The 16,585-nt window shown below is 39.1% G+C and overlaps 1 protein-coding gene across 1 annotated transcript; it reads right to left on the bottom strand.

Moving 5' to 3' along the window:
- Positions 1-15,538: 15,538 nt before the first annotated feature.
- On the bottom strand, positions 15,539-16,343 carry LOC106088564 (uncharacterized). The gene has a single exon (XM_013254140.2). The coding sequence runs from the start codon at positions 16,270-16,272 to the stop codon at positions 15,619-15,621; it is 654 nt and encodes a 217-aa protein (XP_013109594.2). The 5' UTR covers positions 16,273-16,343; the 3' UTR covers positions 15,539-15,618.
- Positions 16,344-16,585: the final 242 nt, after the last annotated feature.

The following is a 16,585-nucleotide window of genomic DNA, read 5'->3' as shown; positions in this document are numbered from 1 at the left end:
TTGATCGTCGCGACATTTTATGTCGATCTAGCCATGTCCGTCCGTCTGTCTGTCTGTCGAAAGCACGCTAACTTCCGAAGGAGTAAAGCTAGCCGCTTGAAATTTTGCACAAATACTTCTTATTAGTGTAGGTCGGTTGGTATTGTAAATGGGCCATATCGGTCCATGTTTTGATATAGCTGCCATATAAACCGATCTTGGGTCTTGACTTCTTGAGCCTCTAGCGTGCGCAATTCTTATCCGATCAGAATGAAATTTTGCACGACGTGTTTTGTTATGATATCCAACAACTGTGCCAAGTATGGTTCAAATCGGTCTATAACCTGATATAGCTGCCATATAAACCGATCTGGGGATTTGACTTCTTCAGCTTCTAGAGGCCGCAATTCCTATCCGATTTGAATGAGTTTTTGCACGAAGTATTTCGTCATGATATCCAACAACTGTGCCAAGTATGGTTGAAATCGGTCCATAACCTGATATAGCTGTCATATAAACAGATCTGGGGATTTGACTTCTTCAGCTTCTAGAGGCCGCAATTCCTATCCCATTTAGCCAAATGGCAAAATTTTGCATGACGTATTTTATTTTTACTTTCAACAACTGTGTCAAATAAGGTTCAAATCGGTTCATAACCTGATATAGCTGCCATATAAACCGATCTGGGATCTTGACTTCTTGACCCCTAAAGGTCGCAATTATTATCCGATATGCCTGAAATTTTGTACGACGGATCCTCTCATGACCATCAACAAACGTGTTTATTATGTTCTGAATCGGTCTATAGCCCGATACAGATCCCATATAAATCGTTCTCTCTATTTTACTTCGTGAGCCCCAATGGGCGCAATTCTTATACGAATTGGCTGAAATTTTACACAGGTCTCCAACATATAATTTAAATGTGGTCCGAACCGGACCATATCTTGATATCGTTTAAATAGCAGAGCAACTCTTTTCTTATATCCTTTTTAGCCTAAGATGAGATGCCGGGAAAACAACTCGACAAATGCGATCCATGGTGGAGGGTATATAAGATTCGGCCCGGCCGAACTTAGCACGCTTTTACTTGTTTTAATTTTATGTATGATCATAACCGTTATGACCTTGCCACGTTAAAATGGAAATAGTGTGAATGTTAAAATCCATAAAGGGGAATTGGAGTTGTATGAAAAGACATTATTTAGTGAAAACTAGCTTACAGCGAACGGTTTAGTAGAATAAATTTCAGATTTCACATAGGGTGTGTACTGATGATCTTAACTATAAGTACAACGAACAACAACAACAGCTATGAAGCTGTAGGCCGTTCAGACGGACGAACATGGTTCAAAATGGTGCCGATGAAATAAACATAAACTAAATATCGAATCGCGTCCACCAGTGGTTATATATGTGTCCTACCTTGTCTGAGAAAATTGCAATTTCTTTTCTTCAAAACTCATTTAAAAACAACCTTTGCTTTGTGTGTTACACTCACTTGGTCATTTAAGATCGACTTGAAAAACAATGACACAAAAACTTATTCACATGAACGGCTGTTAAAAGCCAAACAAATAAACAGTTTTCAATTATTTTTTTTTATTGGATCAGCTAAAAAATTGATTAAAAAATAAATGAAAAATTTCCAAATTTCTTTAAATTTATAATTTTAAATTAAAAAATTAATCGGAAATTTCAGAAATGCAATATTTTTTTAATTGAATATGCGCTTTTTTAATTGAAATGTTTTTCAGAGATTTTTATTATCATTTTTGTGATTGAAGCAATTTCAATTAAAAAATTAATTGGATCAATTAGTTTCGTGTTTGAAACAGACTTTTTTCTGTGTAGTATGGTGAGGCAGTTGAAAACAGATCTAAGTCCCTGGGTTCTTAATGAAGACCCCAGGCCCAATTTGTCCTCTGTTTACCATTAACTTCCAGATGGCAGTACTACACTTCCTTCAATCCAAGACTGTGCCGCCGGCAGCAGTGCTTCGCCATCAGATATCCGAAAGGAAACCTCTTCCATTCCTTTCTGGTTTTCTATCGTCGCCTCGATTATACAGCGACGGTGTGACCTGCTCCTCTCCTCTATCCACTCTCCCATTGCATTAAGTCTCATAGCCGCAGTGGCTGCCTCGCATTTAATCTATATGTCTATGGGTCGGATATCTAGAATAGCCTCCAGTGCCCCAGTGGGAGTGGTCCTCATTGCTTCGCCTATGCCAAGACACATGTTACTAAACTAGTTGTATTATCCTTACATTGAACTTTTTTTCCGTCGCAGCACACCAAACTATTGAGGCGTAAGTAAGTATTGGTCTAATCACGCTTCTGCAGAGTCAGGGGACTATCCTTGGATTCATTACCCATTTCGAGACTACGACCCGTCAACATAGTGCCCAACATCTGCGAGCCTTCTCGGTACTACCGAATATGACACTTCCAATTCAGTTTCCTGTCCAACATAACTGGCCCACCTTCGTCTTCCTAGTGGACTGGCAAATTTCAGTTTTCTTTGGATTAACATTGAGACTTCTACGTCTAGCCCAGTCATATACCATCTCCAAGACCCTTTCGGCCCTTTTACATAGCTGATTCGGACCTTACCCCTTAGAAGTATTACAACGGGTTCAAATTCCTCCTCAGTCAGCATCCATAATAGGCTATTTGTGGTGGTCACCCATAGGTGTGGCGATGAAATGCCCTATGCCATTTTTTTCATCAGCATATGGTCTGTAAGGACTTGATGCATGGTAAGTATTGTCAAAATCCGTCTATAATCTCATACAGCTCCAATACAAAAAGACCTCGATGTATTTATATTGCGATAATTCTTTTACTTTGTTTTGTATGAACATTAGAAAAGTTTACAAACCATTGTCCGCATCAAATAAAAGTACTCGTAATAACACATTCATGAGGTCAATTTTGTGAACACACAAAGATTTTGTCTTTTCTCATGTCAAATAAGCAAAACTTACAAAAGTGCATATGAATGCACCATTCAATAAATTTAAGGTGCTCACCACTGCCGTCACTGTTATGGCATACCCAATCAATGAATCCCAGCGCTTTTTGGCACAAATGTTAGTAGCTGTCAATGAATGAACGCAAGGCACGTCAGAAAATTGGCCACGTACGTATTTGGCCTTAGTATCTTGAGGTAATAAAATCAATTAAACAAAGACCTCAGTAATATGAAAGCCATTTAAGTGCATTACTTCTGTGCACTTAATAATGGACCCAGCATTTCCCCTAAAACAATGGCCTATAAAAGATGTGATAATAGAGTTCTAATCGTTATCAAGAAGTATTGACCTTATGACGGGCGGGTTTGTATAAAGATATTCCAATATCAGAGGGGGCGGTATATTGCCTCATAATGAAAGAAATTGGAAATCAATATAAAGCGGCACTCTAGCGTTGGCAAATCAACAGTTCCATTTAATCAATCGATCAAAATGAGAGTTATTTTCTACATTTTGGCTTGTTTGGCCGTGTGGTTCGTAGCTGTTCAGGCTACCGATGATATTTGCGCCGACAAATCCCATTTACTGCAAGTTCCCTGCTATCATCCAGACGACCCTGACGAGGACTATGGGCACGATGATATCAATTATGAAGAATATGGAACATCCAGTGACCGAGTTGCGCCAAGTTCATGTTCTGGTGGATACTAACATTGTTTTTTTTTTTGTTGTTTAATTTTATTATGAAGCATAATATATTAGGACTTATATCGATTGTTTGGTACTTTTTTTTGTAGTTAAAAACTAAGAAACACGTTAAATTCGGATTGCCCAAGCTTTGGATGCAGCTCAATATGGATTAAATCAAAAATTGACACAGATTAGCTATGCTCTTTTGTGATTTATTTCGAAGAGAGCAAATTTGCAAATGAGTGGGAAGTTCTAGGGCTTAAGAAGTCAAATAGAAGATTAACATAGGATCTCGATTACTGTAGTCCATAAACTAAATAGCAACTTATTTGGAGAAAATTGGGACAACATAGGGGATGGGGGATAACAAGCAACTGTTCTGAGTGGCCTTAACTTGGCACAGTTCACGCGAATCTTGGTTCCTTGGTTCAATTGTGGACACCGTCCCTACCGTGGTGTTACTGACAGTAACTGACTCAAATGTGGGCAAAATCTATATTTGCTTGGAGATTTCGAGCTTTTGAAGGAAAAATCAGAAGTTTTGCCACTCCACTTTAAAAAGCCGGAACATTTACCTTAACAACAAAATTAATAGTTTAAGAAAAACAAGTAAAAGCGTGCTAAGTTCGGCCGGGCCGAATCTTACAAACCCTCCACCATGGATCGCATTTGTCGAGTTCTTTTCCCGGCATCTCTTCTTAGGCAAAACAGGATATAAGAAAAGATTTGCTCTGCTATTAGAGCGATATCAAGATATGGTCCGGTTTGGACCACAATTAAATTATATGTTGGAGACCTGTGTAAAATGTCAGCCAATTCGAATAAGAATTGCGCCCTTTGGGGGCTCAAGAAGTAAAATAGAGAGATCGATTTATATGGGAGCTGTATCGGGCTATAGACCGATTCAGACCATAATAAACACGTATGTTGACGGTCATGAGAGAATCCGTCGTACAAAATTTCAGGCAAAGCGGATAATAATTGTGACCTCTACAAGCTCAAGAAGTCAAGATCCCAGATCGGTTCATATGACAGCTATATCAGGTTATGAACCGATTTGAACCATACTTGGCACAGTTGTTGGATATCATAACAAAACACGTCGTGCCAAAATTCATTCAAATCGGATAAGAATTGCGCCCTCTAGAGTCTCAAGAAGTCAAGACATAAGATCGGTTTATATGACAGCTATATCAGGTTACAGACTGATTTCAACCATTCTTGGCACAGATATTGGATATCATGACAAAACACGTCGTGCGAAATTTCATTCCAATTGGATAAGAATTGCGCACTCTAGAGGCTCAAGAAGTCAAGACCCAAGATCGGTTTATATGGCAGCTATATCAGGTTATGGACCGATTTGAACCATACTTGGCACAGTCGTTGGATATTATAACAAAACACGCCGTGCAAAATTTCATTCCAATCGGACAAGAATTGCAAGAAGTCAAGACCCAAGATCGGTTTATATGGCAGCTATATCAGGTTATGAACCGATTTGAACCATACTTGGCACAGTTGTTGGATATCATAACAAAACACGTCGTGCCAAAATTAATTCAAATCGGATAAGAATTGCGCCTTCTAGGGGCTCAAGAAGTCAAGAACCAAGATCGGTTTATATGACAGCTATATCAAAACATAGACCGATATGGTCCATTTACAATACCAACCGACCTACACTAATAAGAAGTATTTGTGCAAAATTTCAAGCGGCTAGCTTTACTCCTTCGAAAGTTTGCGTGCTTTCGACAGACAGACGGACGGACATGGCTAGATCGATATAAAATGTCACGACGATCAAGAATATATATACTTTATGGGGCCTCAGACGAATATTTCGAGTAGTTACAAACAGAATGACGAAATTAGTATACCCCCCACCTTATGGTGGAGGGTATAAAAAAACAGTAAGGAATTCTTGAATCCATCCTACCGAATTTCGAGAGACTTGGTTAACAAGTAAGCACTTTATTGCAATATTTCTCAAAATCGCACGAACATATATATGAGAGCTATATCTCTGTATATGATCCACACCGCACAAAAAAATGGAATGCTCCAATTAAAATATGTTAATTATTGCTTTTGACTATTTGGCCATGTTTCAAAATATGCAAACGCGTCCGCTGCAAATTCTATCGGTTATCCGTCGTAGACATACAATGAAATTGTTTTTGTAAATTAAAAAAAAATTTTTAATTATTAATTTAGTATAAAATTTATTTAACTGCATATCGTTAAGAGCTCATTTTCCAAAGTCTCGTAAAAATTCTCTGTTAGTTTCTTCAACAGAATTTTATCGAAATATTTTTTAAGATAATATTATTATTTTACGAGTTTATGCAGAAATTACAACACGTAAAGTTATTGTTTGGTTAAAGTAGGTTAGTGCTTACAATAATGCTCACTGAACAAAGCTTTTATAAACCCTTAATAGACTTTTAAAGGTTTGTGCGTAATCATGAGTATCTAGTCATGATCCGAGATCGGGGTATATCGCAGCAACGTCAGGTAATGAACACATAGCACTGTTGTTGGAAGTCATAACAAGACACCTCTTACAAAATTTCAACCAAATCGAGTAAGAATCTAGAGGTTCAAGAAGTCAAGATCCAAGATTGGCTTATATGGGAGGTATATGAGGTTATATGCCGATTTGATCCATACTTTCCACAAGTTTTGAAATCGTAACTAGTGCAAAATTTCAACCTAATTGGTTAAATATTTTTTGACTTCTCCGGAGGAATTATTCAGCTGAGGTTAGCAATATGGAAACAAAATTAGGGGGAGAACCTTACACCTTTTTTGCACGTATTCTACATTTTTGGAAAGATATTTCAGAGAATTATTGCAAGAAAAGAAATGCTCGAAAAAATTCCGAACATAAATTATATATTTGGGGTAAAATCGAAAAAAAAAAATAAAATTATTTTTTTTTTTTTTTGAAAAATTACGAGTAACTTTGAGGCACTTTAAAATCGGAACGGATAGATATATTATCATGATTTTTCACAGTTTATAGATTAAATGGCACGTTAAAAATATAAATAAATGTGCCAATATGTTATAAAAAAAGTTCCACCTGGCCCAACTAAGATATAAACCTCTATAAAATGAGCCTTTTTAGTAAACTAGCTGTCTCTCGCATGTTTATAGCGAGGATAATGAAACCTTTTGCAGTTTGTTAGAAGAAAAGTGGGTCTACTTAAAAGTGTTAAGAACTTTGGAACGGATGCTGTGTGAAAAAATTGAGGAAAAAAATTTTTTTTTGGTCTTAAAATTGTCAATTTTGGGAGGCCTTAACACATTGGCCAACAATTTTTTTTTTCAAAATTTTTATGAGCTCTATCTTAAAAAAAGAATCAAGCCGATCGGACCATTAATCACTGTTTTGCAAGCAATACAAAATTTGACATATTCGAGGTGGCCATTTTTCAAGCCCCATGGATCAGCCTCTTCACCGACTAGGGTCCCCAATATTGAAACAATTTGAAAGCAACTCAACATTGGCTATGTTATGTTTCGTGGACATATCTCTATCCGATCAAAAGTTCTAGAATTATTTCCAAGATTTTTCGATTTGGCAACACTGTGCGCTCCTTAGTTTATGTCTGGTATTGTGTCTACACCTAAGTGCCGGTGTCTGTTAGCTGTGAAAGCCAGGCAATGACATTGGAAATGCTCCAACTTCACATCGTACTCCCCACATGCCCTACTCTAGCTATCACTTGCCGCACGGATTTTGCATAAGTGAGCTCGTAGTCCTTCGTGTCCCTTTATAATACCGAAAGCCATACTGACCTCCTTCCAGACCAAGCAGTAATAGCCTGGTCTTCTCATGATCCGGATCTCCCCATAAAATTTTCGTCTTCCTACCGTTTCTCTGTTCCAAAGTGTTTCATGCGCGTTCGTCGCCCACACCCCTAACTCCGACTACGTCGACCCGAAAGGCTTCGAGTTACGGTTGGTATTCTATTCTGCGTTCGAAATAGCCGCTGAAATTTGTAATTGTTTCGCGAGCGAAATTTGACAGCAATCAAATGCTTTTGTTTCCATACAAAAACACGTTTCTTTATCTGCACTTTTTGTTTTCTCTATTTTATATATTTTTTCTCAAATAAATAAAGAAATATTGACGGTAATCATCTACCCTGTACTGCCAAATCGTCTGATCTTTCATTACCCTTACTCTGCTATGGCCCGGTTCCCAAACGATGCGAGACGTGGCATCCTCAGAGAAGGCGTAATCTTTTCCAGTTTGCTATCCGTAAAGATGTTCACAGTTGATGTTCTCGCGTTAACACCATACTACCTCACGCATTCCGTGATCGCCCGGAACTCCGCCTGTAGGATTGTATTATGGTCAAGCTGTCGAAAACAAATCTCAGTTCCTGGGTTCTCAATGTTAACCATCAGGCACACTCTGTCCTTTAGCTTTTGTTCATATGTGTAGCATGAGCTTCCAATGCCAGAGTTCCGTCAATCTAGGACTGTACCACTGGCAGCAATGCCTCGCACTCGACCTAAAGTGTCGTCTCAGGTATCCCCTTCTAATCCATCACGGTTTAATATCGTCGCCTCGATTATACTGCACCTATCCTTTAATCATTCTTCCACCGCTTTAAGTTTCATAGCCGCAGTGGCTGCTTCACACTTAATATGTATGTCTATGGGTCGGATATCTAGAATAGTCTCCAGTGCCCAAGTGAATGTGGTCCTCATCGCTCAGCCTATGCCGAGACAAAATGTTCTCTGATCCTCTTGTATTATCCTTACTTGGCACTTTTTCTCCATCGCAGTCTACCAACGTTCAGAGGTATAGGTTAGTATTGGTCTAATCACGCTCCTGTAGAGCCGTTGGACTATCCTTGGATTCAGGCTCCATTTCGAACCTATGGCCAGTCTACATAGTGCCAAACATCTGTGAGCCTTTTCGGTACGCTCTTGAACGTGACACTTCATATTCAGAGGAAGAAATAGACTTTCAGGAAAACGTCGTTGTTGGTTAATATCTTTACTACAGGGACACAAAGTTGACCACTTTTCTCTTCTCCAACCTTTAAGGGGCTATACATTTTGATCTACTGAACCGATCTACTGCTCTATATCGCAGTAATACCTATCTTCAATTAAACATCTTGAGCTTATAAAATGCGTTTTTTATCCGATTTGGCTGAAAATCGGAACGGGTAGTATTACAATATTAGAACTATCTACCACTGTAACGAAAATGGTTCAGATCGGTCTAACTATAGGTGAAACTCCCATACAAACATACCCCTCGAATCTTGTTTTGGAACCTACATTTTTGCTCAAATTTTTTTAAAATTTGGGAAGCGACATTTTCTCGGCATGGCAAAAATATGTTCCAACAAGAGATCCGGAGCGGGTACCTTTTTATCGCTCCGCTCCGTCATTTTTTTTTTTGCTTCGCTCCGCTCCCGCTCCTTTGCTTTTAAATTGACTATTTTTAAATTTTCTTCTTATACACACCGTGCCCTATGAATTGATATATTAATTTTGTCTTTGCGTTTACAACATCAAGCAATATTCAACTTCGATTAAATGAATTCTTGATAGCCGTCTATATCCTTATAAAGCCCCCATTTAAACCGATCTTCTGAATTGATTTCTTGAGCCTCTTGAGGGAGCAATTCTTATCCGATTTGAATGAAATTTTGCAAACGGTTACTTTTATGATCTCCCACATTTTTGCAAAGTAAATCAATTGGCCAATAACCACTTATAGACCCCATATAAACCGATCTCCCTATTTTAATTCTTGAGTTTAGGGGACGCAATTCTTATTCAATTTGTGTGAAATTTTGCATAATTTCTCTTTAATTTATCTATATGAATGTCCAAGTATGGGCCAATTGGGATCATATTCAGTTCCTGAACCGAGAAGTGTATATTAGTCACAGTTTAAAACTTCAAGGAAATCAGGTTATAAATGAGAATTTTATGGCTTAAGATCCCAGATCTGCAGATCGGTCCATATGGCAATTATATCCAAACGTGGTGAGATATGAACCATGCGCGGTTCGGATATCGGGTGGCCTAGTGAAACTAGTGTATATCAAAGTATGGTACGATCTGTACAAATTTGGTTCAGACAACGGGAAATCTAGTCAAACTTACAGCTCTCAATTTCAGCGAAATAGAAAAATGGTTTTTTAAGGGGTTAAGTCCCTTAATCGGTAGATCGGTCTGTATATCAGCTATATAGCCAAATTTGGCCCGATCTGGATTATATTAAGTTCGGACAATGAGAGGCCAAGTGCAACTCACTGCTTGCAATTTCAGCGAAATTTAAGTTTCAACAAATCGGGTGATAAACGAACCTTTAAATCCGTAGGTCAGTCTATATGGCAGCTATACCTCATTATGCCCCAATATGGACAATTTTCGCTTCCGATATCGGTGGCCTTAGTACAACTCGCGGTTTATATTTCAACGACATCGGATAATAAATGCGGCTTTTTATGGGTTTAAGACCCTAACCGGGAGATCGGTTTATATGACAGCTATATCTAAATATGATTCTATTTTGCTCGTTTAGGAACTTAACCTGCATATAGACAAAATACGAATCTGTGACAATTTTTAGCTCAATATCTCAATTTTTGGAGGCTGTAGCGCGTTTACAACAAAAGAACACACATACATCGTTAAATCATCTTAGAATTTTACTACGATCCAGAGTATATTTATTTTGTCGGGTCGGATATGGATATTTCGATGTGTTACAAACGGAATGAGTAAATAAATATACCTCCTTTCCTATAGGAATGGATATAAACATCCATTGAGTTGTTGCGGTCAATGGGGAATAGTATACCACATTCTGCCCTATCGCACTTAGCTCGTTTTTACTTGTTTTGACTTTGAAACGAATCTTTTTAAAATTGGTACAAATCTATTTTCTAACATAGTTTCGCTAATGGCTAAACCGTAAACTCTAAAGTTATCTTGTGCTAATGTAATAATTTCAAATTTTTGTTTTAATTTGCCCTAATAAAAACAAGTTCGTTAGCCAAAAAACTGTGTATTTTAAAGATTTTTATTTTGTCGGAGCCGATTTTGATATTAGCAACCACTATCACTTGTCGCACCAATTTTGCATAAATGAGTTCGTAGTCCTATGAATCCCATTAGGATACCGAAAGCTATACTGACCTCCATCTTACTTCCTTTCAGTAAAAGGTTCGTCTTCTAACTATCTAAATCCCCTATCCAGATTTTTATCGTTCTACCTCACCGTTCTTTTAAAGTCACGATATCCTCTCGTTAACACTACACCACCCAACGCATTCTGTGATGGCCCGGATCTCCGGAAGTACCGTATTATGGTCAGGCTGTCTAAAACAGAACTCAGTTCCTTTCCAATTCAACCCCATTTTGAGACTAAGGCCCCCCAACATAGTGCCCAATATCTGTGAGCCTTCTCGGTAAGCTCCTTCCAATTCAGTTTCCTGTCCAAGTGCTTGACCTTGTCAGGTATCGAAGTCGTTCTCACCAACCGTTGCAGATCCGACGTAGGTGGCAGTGTAGGAGAGTCGAAAGGCAGATAAAGTGATACCAGGTATGCTCCACCGTCTCCCTGCCTCATCATTGTTGCATCCAACGTTGGCAACTCTGGGATAATACATAATTTAAGTTTTTATGACAAATAACGCAGGTCCTCGCCCGAGTACCAGTGTTAGCATAGAATGATTGGTAGCTAACATGGTTCAGTCCAGAAACTTTGTTCCGGGTAGTCCACAGTTCCTAAATTAAGGCAATATGAATCTGTACATAACTGATTTTCTTCATCAGAGCGTGAGTAGCTGCCTCCTTCCGGTGGAGGTTTATCTGGATGACCTCAATCATTGGTCCTCCAGTAAATGGGCTTCGTGAGAGTGGGTGATGGTCGCATCGTTTGCCCCCAGGTTTTAAGGCTGCATTGAGTTTCCTGTCTTTGCGCCGCCTGATGTAACAATATTAGGATCTTTGCTTATCCTATTTTTCCGAATCTTGAGAGAGTCGGTGATGGTTCCATCGTCAGGTCCCTGTTAGTTGGACTGTATTGAGTTTTAAGTTCCTGCACTGCCTGATATTCCAATATTGCGATCTTTGCCGATCATATCTTCCAAATCTTGAGATAATGGTCTTCTTGGGAATGAGTGATGATTTCATTGTCGATTCCCTCTTCGTTAGGCTGCATTGAGTCTCCTGTCACTCCACTGCCTGATTTTTCTAAATGCACTTCACCCTTACCGGATCTTTGCCAATCCTAGTCTTCCGAATCCTGAGAAGGTCGGTGATGGTTCCATCGTCGGGTTCGTTAGGCTGTATTGAGTCCCTCATAACTTAACGCGTCTACGTCCACATGGAGGAACCATCCCGTCCTTTAGATATATTTTAGGAAACCTCTCATAGATACGACTGCAAGGACACCTAATTGGAAGGAGTGGCTCCCTAAGATGGAGAGTCTGCACAGAACAGCATTAAGACAGCGTTTACATTATATATTGGGTTGCCCAAAAAGTAATTGTCGGTAATATAGTAGTAATATAGTCGGCGTTGACAAATTTTTTCAACGGCTTGTGACTCTGTAATTGCATTCTTTTTTTCTGTCAGTTATCAGCTGTTACTTTTAGCTTGCTTTAGAAAAAAAGTGCGCGAAATTTTGTTTACATTTGTTTGTTTGGCGTCAATTTTAATATGGGTACCACATGTATTGAAAGAAATTTATTTAACAAACCGAATCAACGCTTGTGATATGCACCTTAAACGCAATGAACTCGATCCGTTTTTAAAACGGATCATAACTGGAGATGAAAAATGGATTGTTTACAACAACGTCAGTCGAAAACGATCATGGTCCAAGCATGGTGAACCAGCTCAAACCACTTCAAAGGCTGATATCCACTAAAAGAAGGTTATGCTGTCTGTTTGGTGGGATTGGAAGGGTGTGGTATATTTTGAGCTGCTTCCAAGGAACCAAACGATTAATTCGGATGTTTTCTGTCAACAATTGGACAAATTGAATACAGCCATCAAGGAGAAGCGACCAGAATTGGTCAATCGTAAAGGTGTCATATTCCACCAGGACAACGCTAGACCGCACACATCTTTGGTCACTCGCCAAAAACTGAGTGAGCTTGGCTGGGAACTTGTGATGCATCCACCATATAGCCCTGACCTAGCACCATCAGACTACCATTTATTTCGATCTTTGCAGAACTTCTTAAATGGTAAAACTTTCGGCAATGATGAGGCTATAAAATCGTACTTGGTTCAATTTTTTGCAGGTAAAGGCCAGAAGTTCTATGAGCGTGGAATATTAAATTTGCCAGGAAGAGGGCAAAAGGTTATCGAACAAAATGGCAATTATATATTTGATTAAAGTTCATTCTAAGTTTTATTAAAAATGCATTTACTTTCTTTTAAAAAATCCGCAATTACTTTTTAGGCAAGCCAATATTATATATAAATATATATATATATATATATATATATATATATATATATATATATATATATATATATATATTTAAACAAATATAAAAATTTTTTCTTCCATGCGTCTCATGCATCTGCAGACAGATTCGTACGTTGAAATACCGTTAAATTGAGAGCATATGAAAAACGTAGTTTTTTCGTTATTTTTTAACCGTTGGTCGTGATGTTCTCGTGAGTCGTAAGCATTATTTTACTCACTCACACTCACGAACGAAAAACTTTAATTCAATCACGGTCACCCACGATCACATAATTGGATTTGGATCTCACTCACGAATCACAATCGTCACACGTGCACATCTGTACCGTCAAACTCCTTTTTCGGTTTACGACAGGCCAGAGAGTTCTTGTAATCCTTCATCCCTGTATTCCCAATAACCCTAAATACCTCGGCACAGTCCAGGCACAGGGCTACAGCTAGCTTAGCTAGCCAAGATCCCTTTCCAAGAATCACTTTCTAGTATATTCGTCCGCGAGCTCAAGCAGCTATGTTAGCGCTATGTCATGAGTCAGGAGTTTATGCAAGTATTCTATACATTTAGCTAAGCACTTCACCCTTACCGCGTTCCAATGTAAGACCTGCAACATCCTGAGTTTGGAAGGTGGAGATAGTTTCCCAGTTTTCGTTTGTGGTTATTATCTATGTCTGAAAGAGAGCACTCGCCCAGCAGTTGTAGAAGTCTGATATCCAATGTAGACCCCCAATACTGTCCCCGTCTACATATTGGAGGCAACAATGAGGGCCGTGAATATTGGGCCCATTCACTGTTTTCCCTCCGTCTTCACAGTATCCAGAATAGAACTGACGCCATACCGCTCTGATTGGGCGGAAAGGAATTTGCGAGTAGAATACGAATCTAATATCCATATTTCTGGGGGTCCACCCCTTTCCCAAACAGGACTTATTTGCTGACCATGGGAATATGGGGCTTAAATAAAAGGTATTTGAATATGGAATACGAATCTGATATCCAAATATGGGACCAAGTGTTTGGGGGGCCGCCTCCCACCAAAAACATCCCCCAAAGGGGACAAATTTACGACCAAATAGTAATAAAATTTCTGACTATTGCAATATGAGGCTCATATAAAGGGGTTTTTAAAGTGGAACACGAATCCGATATATATTTCCAAGGCCAACTCACTGAGTGGCCGCCCATCCCCCAAGCCGGCCATGTTTGCCGACTATGGAAATATGGGGCTCAAATTAAAGTTATGTTGGAGTAGACCACGTATTTGATGTCTACATTAGGGGCCAACTGTCTAGCGGACGTCCCACCACCATAACAACCCCCAAATAGGACGTATTTGCTCACCAAGATAATTTGGGTCTTAAAGAGAGTGGAATTAAATATTTATAGTTTTTACGGTCAATACCCTAAACCGGACATATTTGCTGACTTTTGCAATAAGGTGTTTAAATAAGAAAACGAATTTGATATCCAATTTTGAGACCAATGGCAACATGGGGTTCAAATAAATGATATATAGTTATATGAGAATAGAACACATTGCTGATATATTTTCCGGGCTTAGTGTTTGGGGGACCACCCCAATCCCCAAAACACCCCTAAATCGGACATATTTACCGACCATATCAATGTGGAGCTTAAATGAATGGTGTTGGGGGGTAGAGCAAGAATTGATACCCATTTTCGGGACCAATTTTCTGGGGGTCTACCCCATTCCCAAAATACCCCACAAACACCATCACAATATGGGGCTCAAATAAAGGTATTTGGGAGTAGAATATGAGTTTGATATCCAAATGTAGGACCATGTATTTAGGGCATTATCCCTTTCCCAAAACACCCCCAACGGGAAAAAATGCCAATATGTGGCTCAAATGAAAGGTATTTGAGATTAGAAAACGAATTTGATAACCTATTTTGGGGCCATGTGTTTGGGGGACGCCGCATCCTGTAAACTCCTCTTAAGCCAAAGGCAATATCGGGTTTAAATAAATAGTATTTGAGAGAAGAACACGATGCTGATATTTTTCCAGGGTCAAATATCTGGGGGACCACCTATCCCCCGAAAACACCACTAAATCAGACATCATGAGAATACCGGGCTGAAATGAAATATTTTAAGAATGGAGTACACCTTACATCCAAACTTAAATTCGTAGACCAATAAAGATCATGTAGGATTCAGATAAAGGCACTTATATTGGTAAACTGTTAGTCAAGTTAGCATGGTATTTCACTAAAAGATCTTTAATTGTCCAAAATAAATATTCCAAGGAAACTTTTGTTCCATATAAAGTAAAAGAAGGCGAAGCGGAGCGGGCCCGGGTTAGCTAGTTGTGGCTCAAATGAAAGGTTTAACCAAACTTCCATGATTTCCAACATTTTTATAAATCTTTTTTTTCAACAATAAGTTCTTAAAAGATGTTAATATTCCAATACTATTTTATTTTCTATGTACACATATACCAAATAGCTTCGCCTCTCTACTTAGTATTTGGCAATGCAAGAGTCAATGGTGGCATGGACATTGTCCAATTCATGAATGGCAACTTCGGCAGCGGTGTGGGTGCAGGCATCAGCATCGGCGATTGCAGCGGGTATGCGCTCGTTGGTGCTCTTGCGGATGGTCTTGATCGACTTGCGGGCATTGGTCATGTACAAAGTAGCCTTTATGGTCAAACGGGCATAGCAGGAGTTCTTCAAGACAGAGTTGGTATAACGTTGGCATCTTCTGTAGGTGGAAACAACATCGTAGCCGCCGAAAACCAATTGTTGAGTGGCAGCGCTGATGTCGCTCATTATTTCGGCCGAGGTCTTGGCAGCAATAACTCCGCAAACTCCCATATCTTGGTGCATGGTATCAACGGTGGCAGCAACCTTCTCATCCTGGGCGGCAACACATTCTTCGCTTTCGGGACGGCGGGCCTCTATGCTTTCGACAGCTTCTTCAACTTGATGCAAAGGATCCATGACGATTTCCTCAACCCCATGTTGCAAGGCTACGGCGGCATCCTTTGCAATTTGACCCATCTCGGCCAAGACGTCATCGACCATGCCTTCATAGTTGATGGCGGCATTGTCAATGGCGCCAGCATTGGCGGCCACCAAGCACAAGGCGAAAATTGCAAAAATGGTTTTCATTTTTTTTTTTTTTTTTAATTGTTAGGGATTCCTGATAGGTTTCGATTGAATTATTGCTTTGCCCCAACTTCAACCAGCTTTTATACCACTTTCACTCTGTGTTAAACACAATTTATTTGCAAGCGATAATATAAACCTTATCCACTCTTACCTTCCCTCATATAAATGTTATCTTAGCCCTAGATTATCGCTTCATGGTATATAATCAAATTAAGAAAACAAAATAAAGTCGGTCATTATGTGCGACTTGGTAAGTGCCTCTATTTTAATGGCACACTCTTCAGAGCAGCAATTATGCCATTCTATAAAAATA

Source organism: Stomoxys calcitrans, chromosome 4 (assembly GCF_963082655.1).
Source record: "Stomoxys calcitrans chromosome 4, idStoCalc2.1, whole genome shotgun sequence".
Lineage (NCBI taxonomy): Eukaryota > Metazoa > Arthropoda > Insecta > Diptera > Muscidae > Stomoxys > Stomoxys calcitrans.
The sequence above is the reverse complement of the archived record's forward strand: the minus strand, read 5'-3'. Positions and strand labels throughout refer to the sequence as shown.